Raw genomic sequence first — 19,741 nt, 5'->3', positions numbered from 1 at the left:
CGCTACAGGGAGACAGGACGGACAGCTGATCATCCTCGCAGTGGCAGACCACGTAACAACACCTGCACAGGATCGGTACATCCGAACATCACACCTGGGGACAGGTACAGGATGGCAACAACAACTGCCCGAGTTACACCAGGAACGCACAATCCCTCCATCAGTGCTCTGCAATAGGCTGAGAGAGGCTGGACTGAGGGCTTGTAGGCCTATTGTAAGGCAGGTCCTCATCAGACATCACCGGCAACGACGTCGCCTATGGGCACAAACCCACCGTCGCAGGACCAGATAAGGACTGGCAAAAAGTGCTCTTCACTGACGAGCCGCGGTTTTGTCTCACCAGGGGTGATGATCAGATTCACGTTTATTGTCGAAGGAATGAGTGTTACACCGAGGCCTGTACTCTGGAGCGGGATCGATTTGGAGGTGGAGGATCTGTCATGGTCTGGGGCAGTGTGTCATAATATCATCGGACTGAGCTTGTTGTCATTGCAGGCAATCTCAACGCTGTGCATTACAGGGAAGACATCTTCCTCCCTCATGTGGTACCTTTCCTGCAGGCTCATCCTGACATGACCCTCCAGCATGACAATGCCACCAGCCATACTGCTCGTTCTGTGCATGATTTCCTGCAAGACAGGAATGTCAGTGTTCTGCCATGGCCAGCGAAGAACCCGGATCTCAATCCCCTTGAGCATGTCTGGGACCTGTTGGATCGGAGGGTGAGGACTAGAGCCATTCCCCCCAGAAATGTCCGGGAACGTGCAGGTGCCTTGGTGGAAGAGTGGGGTAACACCTCAAAGCAAGAACTGTCAAATCTGGCGCAGTCCATGAGGAGGAGATGCACTACAGCACTTAATGCAGCTGGTGGCCACACCAGATACTGACTGTTACTTTTGATTTTGACCCCCCCTTTGCTCAGGGACACATTATTCCATTTCTGTTAGTCACATGTGTGTGGAACTTGTTCATTTTATGTCTCAGTTGTTGAATCTTGTTATGTTCATACAAATATTTACACATGTTAAGTTTGCTGAAAATTAACACAGTTGACAGTTAGGGGACATTTCTTTTTTTGCTGAATTTACATAGACATGGAATCACTGGTCACTTTAATAATGGAAGACTAGTCACTTTAATTAATAACGTTTACATACTGCTTTACTCATTTCATATACTGCTTTCTATTCTACTGTGTTTTAGTCAATGCCACTCCGACATTGATCGTCCTAATATTGACGTATTTCTTAATTCCATTCTTTTTCGTTTAGATTTGTGTGTATTGTTGTGAATTGTTAGATACTACTGCACTGTTGGATCTAGGAACGCAAGCATTTCGCTACACTCGCAATAACATCTGCTAAATATGTGTATGTGACCAATACAATTCTATTTGAGAGAAGTAGCTAGTGTTCGCCTGTTCAAAACCATCCTTCAGTGCGGGGTTGGTTGGGCCTTGGACAGGTTTAGCTTCATTCCATATGGGGCGGATTCGAGATTCCCATCTCGTTTTCTGCCCAATCTCTTTCCTAGTCCCATGCTCTTCAACCTACCTGTTTTTATTCATCTCTATGAGCGTCTCAACTCGCGCAGTGATGGACGTTGTCGAACATCCAACCCCATCCATTACGTCTTTCAAACCGACCAATCACCATCGTGTTTAGATCCAAACCGAGCATCACGGTTAGTTGTATCTCTGTTTTGTGTGCCATGGACTCAGCCCAGTAATATTGACAATAGGGTGAAAAGAGATTACCCCAAATAAAACACTGTTTAAAGAAAATTAACCTAAAGTACAGAGGTGTGGTGTAAACAAGTGATTTCCTTCATAACTAGGGAATGTGATTGACTCAGCTTAATATTTTTATACATCCGTATTTTGTTATTAATGGGACTCGGAGGATTATTTCGTTAGAAGGTAAAAGGTGCTCGTGGGTTTGGCTGTCTAATAAAGGCCAAGATAGCCTTTTCTGGTGTTTTTTCCGCTACTTGCGAGAGGCTACTTGTACGAGACTGGAAGCATTTTAGTTTAATATCGTCTAATACAGGATAACTACTTGCCACCGTCTTCGTTTCGAACCACAGAGCCTCAGAGGATCAAGGTAATGTACGATACGGCTCATTCTCGTTCGTCTGCAGCTATCTTGTTTCGGGTACGTGTGGTTCCAGTTAGCCAGTTAGCATTAGAAGCTAGCTAGTTTCCATATCGAGAGATGTGTGGGATTAATGTTCAGCTCGTTTTCACAACTTGATGTCAGTAGAATACATATTAGAATACATATTTTTGCTAAATTAAATCGTTTTTAAAATGCTAGATAGCTATACAACGTTATGTAACACACACAGTCCTCATTCCTGCAACGTTCATGTAACTCGCTAACATTAGTTAGCTACCTAGCTATGACTGGCTGACAAATTTAGCTAGCGAACGACCCAACATCGCAGCTGGCTAACCGTTAGCTAACTTTCTGTCGTTACTAGCCATTAATTAACGATAATCTTATATTTTGCTCATATTACTACCAATATTACCAGTATTAAATTATATTGTGTTAAGACCAAAACAGTATATTGTAAGTACAGCTAGCTAACGACAAACACTGAAGAGGACGCTTGTTTTAGGTGGAAATGTCGGATGGCTAGGTTGCTAACTAGCTAACGTTAGCACCAATTACTGTGATCTTGACTTCGCTAGCTACTATACGTGTTTGTTCAACATAAATAGAGAGAGAGTTGATGCTGAGCCTATGCTATCCACTAGTTATTATTATAGCAATACAACCGTCAACACTTGCATTGCGTTACGTTACATTGGTGTTGACGGAATGTCTCAACAAAGGTCGTTAGCTAGGTATCTTTGAGATGGATATGGATTAGCATATGTTTTCACGCTCTGACTAGAGATAGAGAGAATTTACACTCGGTTTCCAGCTGACAGGCGAATGCAGTCATTATGTAGTGGTCAGGGTGTGCTTCATCGAATTTGTTATCAAACCATGTTCCACCAAAGAAAGCATGGGGCAATTGGAAGGTCCATGTAAACAAGTACATGTTCCTAGCTAGATTGGTTTTTAATATGGATTTGTTTTATAGCTAGTTCGTTAAATTTTACCCATGCGTATTTTAATATTTATCGGTGCATTTTAATCAACAATCGTGGTTAACCCGGTTTTAATAGAAGTTTGTGGGCTAACTAACCAAGGGTTTCCTAGATGTGCATAATGTTAACATTAATCCATTTGTTCTTGTGGAGGCTTGCCCAGAAGGCCAGGTTCAGAGGAAATGTAATCGTCATCATACATACATTGTCCCTGTTTGATTGAGGAATACTGTGACATTTCTGAGCCTTGCCGTTTGGAATGAAGATTTTGACAACCCGTGTGTACTATTAGAGTCCTTGGCCAGATGTTCTCCAGTGGCATATTTGGTGTGGTCTTTATTTTGTTTATGAAAGCATACAGAAAAGGGTGGCTTGATTGAGATTTAATTTGAATGGTGTTTTTTTGTTATTTCTGCAAAACATGTTTTTCTTAGAAAATGCATAAACCCAGTGAATCATCTTGAACAATTTATTCACACTGTAGGTGTACATGATTGTGATTTAAGCATCCTGCCAATCTTGCTGGAGTAGAAGCACAGGTGTGTGCCAGTATTTGTCTCTTGTGTGTGTTTGAGTGAGCGTGCGTGTGTACACACAATTTTTATGTGTCCCACCGGGTCATTCTGAAGGGTTTTGAATGTCACATTGAGGAAGGTAAACATCATGTCCCAGCCAAGATAACTTAGCATCCAAAGTCCCCTGTATTTATGATGGGAGTAAGTGCCTATGCCATGTGCCTGACTGTAATATAGCCCAATTCTTAGTCACTGTTCCCCCACCTTATCAGCCTTCTCTGGGCGCCTGCCAGTTTGGGCTTGGTGCATTATGGGATTGCCTTGCTTTATGATGTGCCTGAGCTCTGTGCAATCATTATAGACTATCAGGAACTGACCGGGTCATAATTTAATGTCACCTGTCAGTTCTCATGATTCAGTATACATTCGTTACTAGGAAAAGTCCGGACTACTGTCTAACGCCTATCCTCAGTTTAAATGCAGAATTAGGATTAAACTATTGTGATTACAATACCACTTCCCTTTCCCAGAAACCTTCTAGATTTTAGTTTTATTTAGCCATAGTAAGCAGGTCCTATTTTCAGGTCCTTTGCGCACCGGTTTACATGTACACTGAACAAAAATGTAAACGCATCATGCAACAATTTCAAAGATTTTACTGAGTTACAGTTCATATAAGGAAATCAGTCAATTTAAATAAATTCATTAGGCCCTAATCTATGGATTGCACATGACTGGGCATAGGCCCACTGGGGAGCCAGGCCCAGCCAATCAGAATGAGTTTTTCCCCACAAAAGGGCTTTATTGCAGACAGAAATACGCCTCAGTTTCATCAGCTGTCCCGGTGGCTGGTCTCAGACGATCCCGCAGGTGAAGAAGCTGGATGTGGAGTTCCTAGGCTGGTATGGTTACACACGGTCTGCAGGTGTGAGGCTGGTTCGACATACTGCCAAATTCTCTAAAATGACATTGGAGGTGGCTTATGGTAGAGAAATTAACATTAAATTCCCTGGCAACAGCTCTGGTGAACATTCCTGCAGTCAGCATGCCAATTGCACGCTCCCTCAAAGCGTGAGACATTGTGGCATTTTTGTGACAAAACTGCACACTTTAGAGTGGCCTTTTATTGTGATTGTGCTGTTTAATCAGGTTCTTGTTATGCCATGCTTGTCAGGTGGATTGATTTTCTTAGAAAAGGAGAAATGCTCACTAACAGGGATGTAATCAAATTTGTGCACCACATTTGAGAGAAATAAGCTTTTCTTTTTGTGCTTCTGGAAAATGTCTGGGATATTTTATTTCAGCTCATGAATCATGAGACCATGTTGTGTTTATATTTCTGTTCAATATATATCCACCTATCACACTGAACTTTTGCACACACACTTACTTGAACACACACTCACATACATGTACTACCCACCACTTATGTTGCTGCCATACTGTTTATTTTTTATCCTGCAACCAGTCACTTTCTCCCAATCCCTGCTTACATGTACATATCTACCTCAACTACTCCAGTATCAGATTCCCTGTACATTGTAAATGTGGTACTGCCACTGACCCTATATATTGCTTCCATTCTCCATTTTTTTCCTTCTGCGTATGTGTTATTTTTTGTGTTTTTGTTTTTGAATACTGCACTGTTGGGAAGGGCTTGCACTGTACTTGTGCATGTGACAAATAAAACCTGAAGCTATGCTGGGGAGGAGGTTAATAGGGAGTTTGCAGTATGGCACATCTGCTTGATCCCCTCATCAATTCTGTCCATCCTTTCGCTCCTGTGTTCTTAAGTGTATCCCTCCTGTTTCTTTTCTGTGTTTGTGATTTGTTCTTCTCCAGCTCCCTGGCTGGTAATAAGAGGAGCTTTCTTGGGCCTGCTGATATTTGTTAACTTCCTGTAGTGTGTTGCTCTCTTCTTCCCCATTCTCCCTGCTCCCTCTCTCGCTGTTGCTCTCTCTCCCGCTGTTGCTCTCTGTGTGTTCTCCCTCTGTCTTTAATCCCCCCCAGCCTGTGTGGATGTCATCTGGTCACTTATGTAAGAAGCATGGGAGGGGAATGGCTTTGTGCTGTGAAGCAGCAGCGGCACCCATGCCTCAACCATTAGGGCTTGTTGTTTGGTCAGTGAGTGAGCACTAAGAACTGATGGTGATATGTGGTGAACTATTGCCACTGTCCAGAGGTGATTGTAATGTGGAATAGCACACACCGCTGTGTGCTTGGGTTTACATCGGCTGTAGCCTAAGTCTCCACTGCATGGTGGCAGGTGGTGTTTGCATGGCTTTTTGTAGGCTTTTGTGGCATGTTCTCTGGCTCCAGGGACTCACTTTGTATAATATTTGAATAGGCCTGTCCAGTTTTCAATGGCAAACTATCACAATATTTTTCTGCGGAAAAGGACTTGTTTGTGCTTTCTAGATGTTGTTTTTCTATGGTAACAGGCCTGCGTGGCTATGCAGGTAAGCAGTAGGAACGAGAGTTACGACCATCTGATTAACTATTTCACCCGTGGGTCAGTAAACAGGCTAATAAAGCCATAGCTAACAATGCCACTCATATTCTCAGGGCAGGCTACATGACATGATTGTGTGTCTAGTTTCAGGGCTGAGTGTCTTTAGTTTGCTTGCTATTCTCTGTCTCCCTGCCTGTCCCTTGACCAGTTATAATGTGTTAGACGTTGGATGAATTTGACCTGATGGATGGATTCTTGTTAACCCTGCTGCACCACGTCTCTGTCAATGCTGTCCCTCACTCCGCTACGCTGTGGGTTTCTTCTTATTACACACACAGAGTCTGAGACCCGTAGTAATCCAATTATGAATTGCCTAAATTGGTGGATTAAAGGCGGCGCATATGCGCCATTTTGGTTTAGGCTGTATCACAATCGGCCGTGATTGGGAGTCTCATAGGGCGGAGCACAGTTTGGCTCAGTGTCGTCCGGGTTTGGCTGGTGTAGTCCGTCATTGTAAATAAGAATTTGTTCTTAACTGACTTGCCTAGTTAAATAATAAAACAAATTGTTGTAGTGCAGTAAAGTTGGTATTCTCTTATTAGTGTTTGCAGGCTGTTGGTTGTGGTTGTGTACAGTGTCTTTCTGGCTTCCCCTCCTGGTGCTCCTAATCAATGACTATGAGGCATAATCAGCAACACACACATCACTGGACATTTCCTTAGCTTCCTCTCAGCACAAGAGTGTCTGCACTCAAATGACAGCTTTCAGCCTCACTAGCAGCATTGTTGCTGGTGGTGCTGTTGTGTGTGCATGTAGGTACGGCGTGGACATACACTATATATACAAAAGTATGTGGACAACCCTTTTAAATTAGTGGATTTGGCTATTTCAGCCACACCTGTTGCTGACAGGTGTATAAAATCAAGCACACAGCCATGCAATCTCCATAGACAAACATTGGCAGTAGAATGGCCTTACTGAAGAGCTCAGTGACTTTCAACGTGGCACCGTCATAGGATGCCACCTCTCCAACAAGTCAGTTCGTGTATAAATCGTCTGTCCTCAGTTGCCTTCATTTTGCTGTCCCCCAGGAAAAGTCAGCAGCTAATGGTGATCCATAATAAATAAAAAAACAAACACTCACTACCGAGTTCCAAACTGCCTCTGGAAGCAACGTCAGCACAATAACTGTTTGTCGGAAGCTTCATAAAATGGGTTTCCGTGGTCAAGCAGCCGCGCACACAAGCCTAAGATCACCATGCGCAATACCAAGCGTCAGCTGGAGTCGTGTAAAGTTTGCCACCATTGGACTCTGGAGCAGTGGAAATGCATTCTCTGGAGTGATGAATCACGCTTCACCATCTGTCAGTCTTACATATTAATCTGGGTTTGGTGGATGCCAGGAGAACGTGACCTGCTCCAATGCAAAGTGCCAACTGTAAAGTTAGGTCGAGGAGGAATAATGGTCTGGGCTGTTTTTCATGGTTCAGGCTAGGCCCCTTAGTTCCAGTGAAGGGAAATATTTACGCTATAGCATACAATGACATTCTAGACAATTCTGTGCGCTCCTGTTTCAGCATGACAATGCCCCCGTGCACAAAGCGAGGTCCATACAGAAATGGTTTGTTGAAATCTGTGTGGAAGAACTTGACTGACCTGCACAGAGCCCTGACCTCAACCCCAAACACCTTTGGGGTGAATTGGAATGCCGACTGCGAGCCAGGCCTAATCGCCCAACATCAGTGCCCGACCTCACTAATGCTCTTGTGGCTGAATGGAAGCAAGTCCCCGCAGCAATGTTCCAACATCTAGTGGAAAGCCTTCCCAGAAGAGTGGATGCTGTTACAGCAGTGAAGGGGGGGACCAACTACATATTAATGCCCATGATTTTGGAATGAGATGTTCGACGAGCAGGTGTCCACATACTTTTGGTCTTGTAGTGTACTTGCACATGCACACTGTCTTGTGTTTTTTATGTGTTGCTATATGTTAAGCAGAGACTTACAACATGTTATCTCCCCTCCTACAGCAGGGCTATGTCCTCGGCAGCCACCACACCTCCATCTGTGGACAAAGTGGACGGATTTTCACGGAAGTCTGTCAGGAAGGCCAAGCAAAAGCGGTCGCAGAGTTCGTCCCAATTCCGGTCTCAGGGCAAACCCATCGAGCTCACGCCCCTGCCTCTGCTCAAGGGTAAGTGTTTAATTACGAATGCCTCAAATCTTCCCACATAGTCTCTATCCATAATCCTCCATCTAACCTTCATGCTAACTTGTGAGTGGTGTGATGTGGGAGTGTGTTTAGTAGTGAATGCTGATACCAGCATGGTAGGAAGAGAACAGAAAGATGTCATCGATTCTTGTTCATCCCTTCTCTCTGCAACTCTTTTCATGAGCCCAATGCCCGGTGAATGAATGAATGAGTGTGTGTGAGCGAGTGTATGTTTATCACAGTCCCTGTATCAGGGATGCAAACTCGTCACTTTTTGACGATATTTCCTGTTTTGAGCTCAAAATAGGTAATCCACGGGAATCGTGTAGATCCATAAAAATAACTTTTGTGGTGGTGGGGGCTCACAAAGTGCGTGGACGCAGTGTATCACCTGTTGAACTATAAAAGAGAGGTGCGAACGGATCTTCTCCCTGTGTGATCACCACCATAGATACTGGATATAGTGATGAGATGCTTGTGTCTCCGCCCTCAACAATGGGATTCGTTGTCCACAGAGCGGAACGGCGGGCTGTCAAGCTCCCGCCTGTTCTGCTCTTTTTAGGGAGGGATAATTCTTGGGCTGCTGCGTAGTCACAATGGGAACTCTTTCTAGAGCACCCGGTTAACAGTAGGGTGTTAGGTGACGTGACAAACAATGAACGCTATACGATAATTCTCCAAAAAAACACAGGCTAATCAAATCCATTTAAACTAAATGTCAATAATGTGATCATCAAAATAAATAGTAAATAATTTCAAAACACGAGCATGTTTTAAGTCTAAATGGTTAATGTAGTGAGAAATATGTGATTATTGTAAAAGTTTGCGAGGTTGCATCATTTACTATCATCCTGAATTAAAATATGGAATCATTTTTGCCGTATTAAATAATTTTATATATGCTATTTTCCTTGATGTGGACAATGTGTGTTACTACATTACACAAGCTCACGTTTTGAACACATCAAATTGGGGGAATTACTCATCCTTTTTACATCAGATTGGTGGTGATAGTGTGAAAGTTTATAGTCATCGATTTGTTGTAAATGTTTCCTACCGCTTATTTTGTGATTTTACATTTATATCGTGGAATCATACATGCCATCTCACATTGTGGTACATAGTGTATTAACATTTTTGAGGCATTTGCATGGCTAGGAAAGTGCAAAGATATTTAATTAAAACAACTCAATCTATTTGTGTGCGCTTGTATGTATGTGTGTGGGAGGGGGGACACTGTATGCTACTGACCTTGTATTGACCTTAATCCCCAAATAATTGCCAGGTGTGTGTTTGAAGAGGGTGGTGGGGTGTCTGTGTTTACTTTTGTATCTATGTCACTGGCTTTCATGACCTGCTTTAATGTCTGTATTTTATCCAATGAGGTGCTCAATGTGCCCCACTAAACTAATGCACTGCCAGGGATAGCTGTCACTTTGGTTTGTGGGAAGAAGGAGATGGCACACGGCAACAGTGCTAGTATGGAGGTAGATAGTATGAAGGGTAGGGGAAGTCAGGATTTTGCTAGTGCGTTTTGATTTGTTTATTGAAAGGCCATGTAAGTTTAGTGTTGACTAATGGCATAATGCTGGTGAGCCGGGCACAGCCAGGCTCGGGTGATTGTCCCATGGTCCTGAGTTTACAAATCAGCAAAGGTACTGTATCAGATGTTGTTTTTGAGAAACTTGGTGGGTCACAGGTTGACAGGCTACCAGGTCCAACGCTCTGTAAGTGGGCTTACATGGTTTTGTTGGCACATGTTTCATTGCAACGTGGTGAAGAAGATCTGGTTGGAGAGCTGCACTACTGTCTGCTTCCCATGTTGAAGGAGTACGTTATGGTTTCCCAGGTGCGTATTTTCACATTTAAAGTGAATTCTAAATTCCTTTTGGATAAAAAAAAAATGATATACTAGGCCTACTCTCTAGGTCTCATCAGTTGGAAGGACATATAAGCAGAGCATTTGCCCTTAACTGCAAACCATCTCTCTGTGTGGTCATAAAATAGTCTAATTTTCCTTTAACGTGACATAATTAATTTACAGGACAGCCAAACCCTTGTCCACAAGCTGCATGACAAGCAGCTTGAAGTGATCACCACTTTCATGGCATGCTTCCTCAAGGCTGAGCATCACCACACCCAAGAAGCTCATGGAGATGGACTTCATTGACAAGATGCTTCTTTCCAGAGAATTGTATGTTGGACCAGTGTCTGAGAAACTTAAGGCAGAACATCCAGGACACCCTGTTAGTAAATTTATAATAATAATGAGAAATTCAACTTAAAACACTTTTTCGCTAGGTAAGATGTTTTCATTTACAATCTATTTTGTCATAATGTTTTCCAGATTGTGCAGAAGTTTCTTAACGCGGTGAAGACCGCATACATGACAACTGCAGCCTACATGCAGAAGAAAATGCCCCTGGACAGCATGACCCTGCAATTGCTCTCTGCACAGGACCCAGTGGTGAGAGGCCATTCACAGACTGGCATCCTGTTGAAGCGGCTTGCTAGGATGATGTTCCATCCGGATTTCAGCTTCCACTGGAAGTCGTGAAGTTTAATGTGGACTCTACCCTTCCCCCTTACAAGGATGGTGAGGACAACATGGTCAAGTGTTGGGGCCTGAACCAGATTATACTAGTGTCTCCCTCAATCTTCCATGGTCCTATGGTGGAGTCTTCGTTTAATGTGATCAGAGACATCATAGATCAAAAGAGCATGAACATGGCTACCTTCAATGCAATTCATACCACCAAATAAATCCACAGGTCCAGGAGTCTGACAGTCTTACAGATGTTCCAGAGAGATGATGTCAAGTGGAGCAAGGGACTCTAAGAACATCCGCACTGCAGGAATGAAGGATAAAGCTCAGAGACAGGAGAACCTGATGAAGAGGGAGGGGTATGGTTGCTAGCCAACATCCAGTGCCCAACAGACCAGGAAGACTGCAGTGGAGGAGGAGAAGCAGGCCAGACAGGACACAGCTAAACAAAGAAAAAGAGCAAAATAAGTTTTAGTCGAAGCTAAAAGGAAGGAAGCTAAAATGTGGACTGTAGGTGAGAGTAGGCTAGATGTGAGTGATAACCTGTTACTGTTTATTTTGAGCTTCAAAATAAAATAATTTCTTAAAAATGAGTTGTGTGTGAGTTATACTGACAGGTCAGATTTTACTAAAAGGAGACTGAGTTGTGCTTAATGTTGGCTAAGAATTTATTTAGCAGATGGGTAGGCCTTGACCTTCACCTTGCAATGCTTCATTAAACCCACTGGAAAATGTATTTCCTCAAGAAAATAAGCAAATCCTAACTCTGTCTGGGGAGACTGAGATTTATCATGTCATGATAAACCATAAACCAAGACCAAAGAGCACAACCCACTTTTCTACCCCAGGACACTATGTTCTCTGTCTATTGTGATTTGGAAAGTTAGGAGTATTGACAGTATTCCACTATGTATTATGCACTTGATACTCTCTGAGAATATGCAAATTATATGCAACTGGACAGTCACCAGTTTGCATCCCTGCTCTATGCTCGTGTGGCGTATACGCCAGTGTGTATGCATGCTGCTGGTTGTATGTGAACTGCATGCCCAGACAGGGAGGCAGCCTGTTGCTGATTCACAGGTGGGGTCAGTCCTCTGCTGCCTGCCTGGTTCTATACAGAGAGGTTGAGACTAGAGTGACGGACGGAATGCAGCCTGACAGGAACCAGAGCCTCAGCCAGGGTGTGTCCCTCCCTCCTGAAGGTCTGTCTGCCACGCGAGTGCCCTATTGGGCGTGGGTGGCATCACTTCACTGTCCTCTCTCTTCTCCACTCAGGGCCACTCTTTAGTTTGCTTGCCTGCCCGTGAATGAGTCACACTTTCACCATTACCAGCCAGTGCCGCTGCAGAGCAGAACACAGCAGAGCTCTGGGCGAGCAGGGTGCAGTAGTCCGCTCAGGTTATGTTCTGTTCTTCCTCTCTCAGGACGAGGTGAGTTGCTGTCTGCTGTTGACGTCCTGTAGTTCGAGCGTGACTGGCCTTTTATCATTCTGACTATGTTCTGCCTGTGTGTCTTGCTCTGCATTCAGGCCCAAGTGAGGAGGATGTGGTCGGGCAGCACTACTGTGCCCTATGTGCACTATATTCCATCCATGTTCTTATATAAACACCTGCATAATAAAAGGCGCAAATCTGATCTGACATACTGTGATTTCCTCATATTGGACACCATTTTAAATGGTTAAACCTAAATATTGTTGTCTTTGTAAGTGCCTTTTTAAACTGTGATTCCGTTTTAGTGACAGCTTTTTACCTGTAATCTCCTCTTTAATTAAAGGGGATGAGCTCTGCTCCCCTCCCCGAGTCCGACGGACCCCGACATCATGCTAGGGCCAGGCAGGGCCTGTTATTTTCTTCAATAACAACAGTACGGGCAGGGCATGGGTATACTAACATTTTGAAGCTCAGCCATTTGCGTGTGCTGTGCTGTACAGTCATATCTGTTTAAGATCATAACATGGTGTCAGAAGTGATTCAACCTCACGACCAGAGAGATTATTTCACAGAAAATAATAATGTTCCTTGAGTTTCGTAAGAGTTTAGTGTGACAAAGTAGCTAACAGCTAACTGCTCTCTCATGTCTCTTCATTGAGCAGAGCAGCCCAAGCGGAGCCGTTACTATGGATACTCAGAACCGCCATGAGCAGAGCACAGGGAGCGAGTGACAGAGAGGAGCAGCAGCAAATGGATTTACTAACAGAGGAAGTTATTTCTGGTTTCGGGCAGGGCTGGGCCTTAAATTTGGTAGAAGCAATCAGGCCTGAACGTTGTGGCCATGGGTAGGTGTTCGGGCTTAAATTCATGCCCGTTCATTGCTCTAACGAGCACATCACCACATTGAAACGCAGAGCCTTAATACATTGAAATGGTATCTACCATCCTGTGACGTGATCACAGATCTGACATGACTGGATTGATGAAAGCTTTGTGAAACCCTTCTGATTTCACCTCTCAATTCATGTTGGATCTTTGCACACTTGGAATACTTACAAGGAGTAGAGGAAGGATGCATTTTCAAATGATTGTAGTCGCGTCTGGGACCATGTAGACAACAGGAGGAAGTAGCTGTTGGCTGACTGAGGAGGTGTGTGTAGTTGCCTGGTGTTAGGTGAGCTGCACTTATTCTATCCAACCATGTGGTGGCGACTGGCGATTCCTCAACCCTCCGTGCGGCACCACACGCCCTCATCTATCATCGACTGACTGACCTCTGACCTCTGAGGAGCACTCTATGTACGCAGTCAGTGAGAGTGAAGAGACTGAGGGTGGCCTTTCAGACTTCACCTGCTAGTCACAGCCAGGGAAATATGTTTTTCCTGTAACTAACTAGATCTGAGCCTCCTATGTTGATTCAGTTTGTTTAAATTCTTTTGCTATTTCTTGAAGGTGGAAAGGGGACAGATTTTCACCCCATGTCAACAAAGACAATAGAAATAAGCATTCATAGTTTGCTAGGCTGCAGAGCCCATGGTCCCAACAAGGGAGACTTTTTATTCCTAAATGTTTCAGGTAGTTGTTCCAGGCCTGCGTGGATGTCTCCCTCAGTGTGCAAGTCAAGAGTTGTTGTGGTAGCTCTTTAAGAGTCTCCACAGGAAGTTAGAGGGATGGTGAGAGTGACAGAGAGAACGAGGGAGTGGTGATGAGTCTGGCATGGAGCCTGAAGAAAGAATTAGTGTCCTAATGCTTCATGGCAGAGGAAGAGGAGGACGAAGAGGATTTTCCAACGCTTGGCCAGGTCATGGCAAACCCTTTCCCGTCCTTCCACATCTACTAGGTGGAGTGGAGACTCCCTCTGTTTACCGGAATCTTCAAGGTGGAGTGATGCCTACGTTAAGGATGTGCGCTGGCGAGATGCCTGTTTTTTAGGACCACCTCTGTGTAGTACGGAAGACAGATCGCTCTCTCTGACTTCGTGAGCCGAATTAAAAAAAAAAAAGAAAAGAAAAGAGGGGAGTAGAAATAGAATGAAGACCGGGACATGGTGAAAGGGGAGTTAGGGGAACAGCACTGGCCGTAGAGCTTCTGCCAGCCCCTCTGTCTGGTGGTTCCTGGTCTCTGTTTGGTCAGTGCGGCCCCCCCAACGCTCCCTCTCCCCCCTACGCCCTCCCCTCAGGGGTAACCTGATCCACCAGTTGTCTCTTTATAGATTTCCAGTCCCACTCGCTCCAAACAAGCAGCATAGGGGGGAGTGTGTGCCCACTACAACAAACTACTATTTTTCACACCATCAATATTTGAATAATTTTGCCCCAACAGAATATTTTTTGGGGCTGGTGGACTCTACAGAGGAACAGAAACCAGAGAGTGAGTGTCCGTGATTCTGCTGGTGGTGGAGGAGTGTTATAATTAACCTACTAAGGGCCCTCTCGGAGGCATGGCTGGCTGTGTTGGTATGTCTGTCTGTGGGGCTGAGTGGAGAGTATATAAATGGAGTGGTAATGGCAGGGGGACATGGAAAGACGGTTTGACTGAGCTTTTGAAGTCAGATGTAGGATAAGGGTGGAGCGGCCTGTGCAGCAATCATCTCTAAGGAGTGCTGCTGTAGAGATGTGCAGTACTGTGGATGAGCAGTGCAGTAGCTTCGCCATACAGCAGCCTTCCTTCTGTTGGCTTTCTGTCTGCCAGAGGATGTTGTGGTAGCCAGGCAGGTGTTACAGCAGGCAGCATATTGACTGTGTTGTCATGGTCAGTGCCACTGATTGCAGGGGTTTTCAGAGTTATGCTTGTTAAGGGCGTGGTGTGGTGGCTATTGCTGGTGGAATGCTTGCTATGTGATTCACCTGCGCACGCTGCTGCTGGCCCTCTCTCACCTGACCCTGTGTGTGAAGAGTGCCTTTGTATGGACAGCCCCAGATTACCCACACTGCCTTTGAAAGGAGGCACACGGAGAAAGACTCTGCTCTCTGCTACCAAGAGGTGACCGTAGCTGTACAATGCCTGGGAGGCTTTCAATGTCCAAAGTTAAAATGACTTGTATGAACTCCGTCGGCCTTGTTACTATAGTGGAGAGCAAAGTTAGCACAGTGTGATTACATCTGTCAATGATTGACAGTACATGGCAGTGTAGTTCATAATGAGGCTCCTTGAAGCTGCCATATGAGAACACAGAGAGAGAACAGAAAATAATGTCAACTTCTTTCATGGTGTCATTCCATTGTATAGCATACTGGTTGATTAAATTAACAAGTAGTAGGAACTTGTTTTTAAAGGAATTAAATATTTTGATTATAGAAAAGTCTGAATGATGAGATGGATTCAAAGATGGGCACACAAACAGGAAGTGCTCAGGTGGGAATTTAATCCCTGTGGTCCAGAGTTGGTTGCGTTTCTGCCAGACCATACTCCGACCAACCATTACCTGGTTTGTTGTCTAATCTTCAGCTCAGAGACGATGTAGACGGTGTGTGTGGTTCTCCATCTCTGACACAGTGTTGATGTGATGGTCTGCCTCCCTGTGTATACATACAGTACATATCATACATATCGACCTTCAGTCTCTGACAGTGTTGGCCTGGTCACCTGCTGAGCCCATCTGTTGGAACCGCTCACTCTCTCCTGCAACCGTAACCCAAGCCCGCCAGAGTGTATAGTGTGGCCGGGATTTTCCCCTTAGACAAGCAAGCAGGCAGACTGTGTGTGTGTGTGTGTGTGTGTGTGTGTGTGTGTGTGTGTGTGTCGGCTGCTCTGAGGGACGTAATTGTTACTCTATACCTACACTCACTTCCTGGATTTGTGTTTCCATCTAAAAATGGTGACCACTAAGAATAAATAGTCTGCTACGTTCTGAGTAAACTCCACGGATGATGGGTTTTTATTAAGTCCTGAAGCAAAGTACTTGGTTTGAGTCTTACGACCTGGCAAAGTGTCCATTTGCGTTACTTCCATGTGAATTTCAACTCATAGTGTCTGTTAGCTTTAGCATCACATGACTAACACTGCTGGTCGTTCAGTTACAGGGATGGCCTCCCAGTTACAGTATTACGGAGTACTCTGTACGGTACTACGGAGTACTCTGTACGGTACTACGGAGTGCTCTGTACGGTACTACGGAGTGCTCTGTAACAGGGTACTACGGAGTGCTCTGTACGGTACTACGGAGTGCTCTGTACGGTACTACGGAGTGCTCTGTACGGTACTACGGAGTGCTCTGTACGGTACTTAGAAATGTTGCTACTGCCGTTGCTATTGGATTTTCTCTGCCTGCAGGTGTCGTTGTTTAACCTATCTTTTTCAGTCAGGTAAAAAAGGTGACTGTTGGGCAGGACAAGGGGACTGCGACACATTGGGCTGAGATGGGTATGTCAATCATGACTGATGTCATATTACCATGCGGTAGAGCAGCATTGCACAGCAAATCCAAGTCTCCACATAGGGCTCAGACACCAGTAGTGTTTACTGGCCGAGAGTACTTGGCACATCTGGATGTCATTTGTGAACCGAGTGGGCACCAATTTTACATATAGAATCGTGGGAAAATGTCGCCAGTCAGACGTCTACCTCGGGTGGTCCTTAAAACACAGCGCGCTGAACGATCGGCAGACGTCCGCTGGATCCACATTGGGTGAAATGTGTGCGAGCTTTTAGAGTACGTGATGTTCCTGAGGCTCCAGTCTCTCATCAGTAGATGTCCTATGAGAGGACCCTGGTTATCTGGATATGACGAGAGGCTTGCTTGCACCCTGCTCAACAGCTTTAAGTGATTATGAAATTGACTTTGAACATTTCCTGTGGTGAGCCATTAAAAGACTCTCTCTCTCTCTCTCTCTCTGAGAAGCTCAGCTTTCTGCACATTAATTAAGCAGCAGTGTCTTTATTTAGTCTGCCAGGGGAGCTGTGATGATGCTCCCATCCCTGTGCTGAGGCTTGTCAGAGTGTGCTAGACTGAACTATTCTGTGCAGAGTGCTGACCTAGTCTGGGGCTGGGAAGGGTGATGTGGTTTGCTGTGCTCAGTTCTGCTGGTATGGGCTTAGCATCTGAATTGTAGATGTCATTATTTTAGATATGAAGGTAAATGTTAGGGAATCAGGCTAGATTACATGGTGCTGAATGCTGATCTTTCCTATGTTGTTTCTTTGGGACAATTGGGATTGAGACCTGCTGAATGCTTCTTCAGTGGTTTGAGTCTGGGCCCAGCAGCCCAGGGTTGTACTAGGGTAGTCTAACAGGGATGGGTTGGACTCTCACCTATTTTCTAAACTATACATACTTTATTACACATTGGAATTGTGGACTTTACTTGTGTTGGTGTGTGCCAGGGGCTGGGCAGAGAAATGTACTCGGTATTGTGATGAACTGGTATCTCAATTGTGTTGTCCAAGACTGGGTGCTCCATGTCGTTCTAGGACATGCTCCCTGTCATGGTCTGTCGTGGTCAACTGAGCCGTGTGCTCACTCCTGGTTGGGCATTGTATACTGTATTGTTATGGATAGGGCTGTCGTGTTCAGTGCTGTTTAAAAAAATATTTATTAGGATTTTTATTATTTTCACCCTACCACCCCTTCCCTGATTGGAGTAAATTAACGGACAACAACACTTCTGGTACTTACAGCGATTTTCGCTCACATGTACTGTACATGTAGATAAATAATTATACATATATTCCTCATTTCCTCTTTCTGCAAGTCTTAGATTTTCACCGACTGGCCAATCCACCATTTATTTTGATCTTAACCCCAACCCTCAGATGTCCACAGACAGGTTCATCTTTCCCAGTACACTACCATTTTGCTATTTCCTTTTGCATCCCTCCATTTTACTGTGATGTCTTACGAGGGCCCTGAACCTTCCTATTTGTAACATTTCTACTGATATTGCCCCAAAGATAAGTGCTTTACCCCAGGAGCATATTGATATTTCCCATTGACTGATCGTGGGTTTTCAGATCCCCTAACAATACAGTTTGCAGGTCCATCTAAACCCTGATATTATGACATAAAAACCATTCCTGGATCTGACTGCAAAAGCGAGCTATTAGATAAAAATGTTGCTACAAAAATAATGCTCAATATATGGGGAATTGAACAGTCAGCCTTGTGCAGACTCTGCCACGAAGAAACACTCACTAGAGCATCTTTAATGCTCCTGTCCATCGGTGGCTCGCTTTTTCAGTCAGATCCAGGAATGGTGGTTTTATGTCATATCAGGGTTCAGATGGACCTGTAAACTGAGTAGCAGAAAACATGCTCTGGTGAGTCTGTTTCTTCATAGCAGAATCTGCACGCGGCTGACTGTTTAATTCCCCATATGTTGAGCATTGTTTTTGTGGCAAGTTTATCTAATAGCTTAAATTTAAATGAACGGATTGATGTCGATTGTTGTTTTATATATCAGTTCATAAACCTGATGCCAAGGTATTGGTAGATCAGAGACCTGTTTCCCAACGGACTTGGATTCTATGCGGCACTGCGGTCAAACCTGTTGACTTCGATTTATACTAATAAGTATAAGCCATTTGTTTTTTAATGGGTGGTAATGCGTAGTAGACAGACTCATTCTTTCATTTCTTCTTTAAGTAAGTGCCTCTTAGTTGCTTTTGTGAAAATGTTACTTGTTTACAATGTCCTTCATGAATATTATACCCTTGAAAATGTTTTCAGTAAATTGGAGTTTAGCCATATTATTTGCTGTAATATTTGATCTGCCTTTTCTGGAGGATGAAATGTAAATTGTAGCCGACTCTGTATGGCTTCATTTAAAAGGAGGATACTTCAAACAGGGATCCTTTGTCAATCTTCAAAAAGGCAAAGAGCCAAATCTTAAACAGGATGGGCCTCTTTTAGTAGCCTGCTGGAAAACTAGTTTGGATTAGGATATAATGTTGGTATAATGGAGGCTTTAAAAGGGGTTTAATGACTTAATATTTAATTGTTTTAACCCTCCAAACCCATTTTCGTTATAAACAGTGCATCTGCAAAGTATTCAGACCCCTTGACTTTTTCCAAATTTTGTTACATTACAGCCTTACTCTAAAATGGATTTAAAAAAAATTGCCCCCCATCAATCTACACACAATATCCCATACTGACAAAGCAAAAACAAGTTTTTAGGAAGAAAAACAACTGACTAATCACATTTAAATAATATTCAGACCCTTTACTCTGAAGCACCTTTGGCAGCGATTACAGCCTTGAGTCTTCTTGCGTATAATGCTACAAACTTGGAACACCTGTATTTTGATATTTTTTCCCATTCTCTGCATATCCTCTCAAGCTCTGTCAGGTTGGATGGGGAGTCGCTGCACAGCTGTTTTCAGGTCTCTCCAGAGATGTTCGATCGGGTTCAAGTCCGGGCTCTGGCTGGGCCACTCAAGGACATTCAGAGACCCGAAGCCACGCATGTGTTGTCTTGACTGTGTGCTTAGTGTTGTTGTTCTGTTGGAAGGTGAACCTTTGCCCCCAGCCTGAGGTCCTGAGCA

At 44.2% G+C, this 19,741-nt stretch overlaps 1 protein-coding gene across 2 annotated transcripts in view; it reads left to right on the top strand.

Moving 5' to 3' along the window:
- The first annotated feature begins 1,697 nt into the window (after positions 1–1,697).
- ppp2r5eb (protein phosphatase 2, regulatory subunit B', epsilon) overlaps positions 1,698–19,741 on the top strand; it is a 33,619-nt gene continuing 15,575 nt past the window's right edge. Inside the window, exons 1-2 of one of the 2 annotated variants that reach the window (XM_023994418.3) lie at positions 1,698–2,102; positions 8,097–8,260. In XM_023994418.3, coding sequence (XP_023850186.1) covers positions 8,104–8,260 — 157 coding nt within the window. In that variant the 5' untranslated portion in view covers positions 1,698–2,102; positions 8,097–8,103. Of the gene's footprint in view, positions 2,103–8,096; positions 8,261–14,489; positions 14,630–19,741 lie in introns of those variants that run through there. The other variant, XM_070445150.1, reaches the window with a different exon arrangement.

The sequence above is a fragment of the Salvelinus sp. IW2-2015 genome, linkage group LG9, assembly GCF_002910315.2.
Source record: "Salvelinus sp. IW2-2015 linkage group LG9, ASM291031v2, whole genome shotgun sequence".
NCBI classification, from domain to species: domain Eukaryota; kingdom Metazoa; phylum Chordata; class Actinopteri; order Salmoniformes; family Salmonidae; genus Salvelinus; species Salvelinus sp. IW2-2015.
The sequence above is the reverse complement of the archived record's forward strand: the minus strand, read 5'-3'. Positions and strand labels throughout refer to the sequence as shown.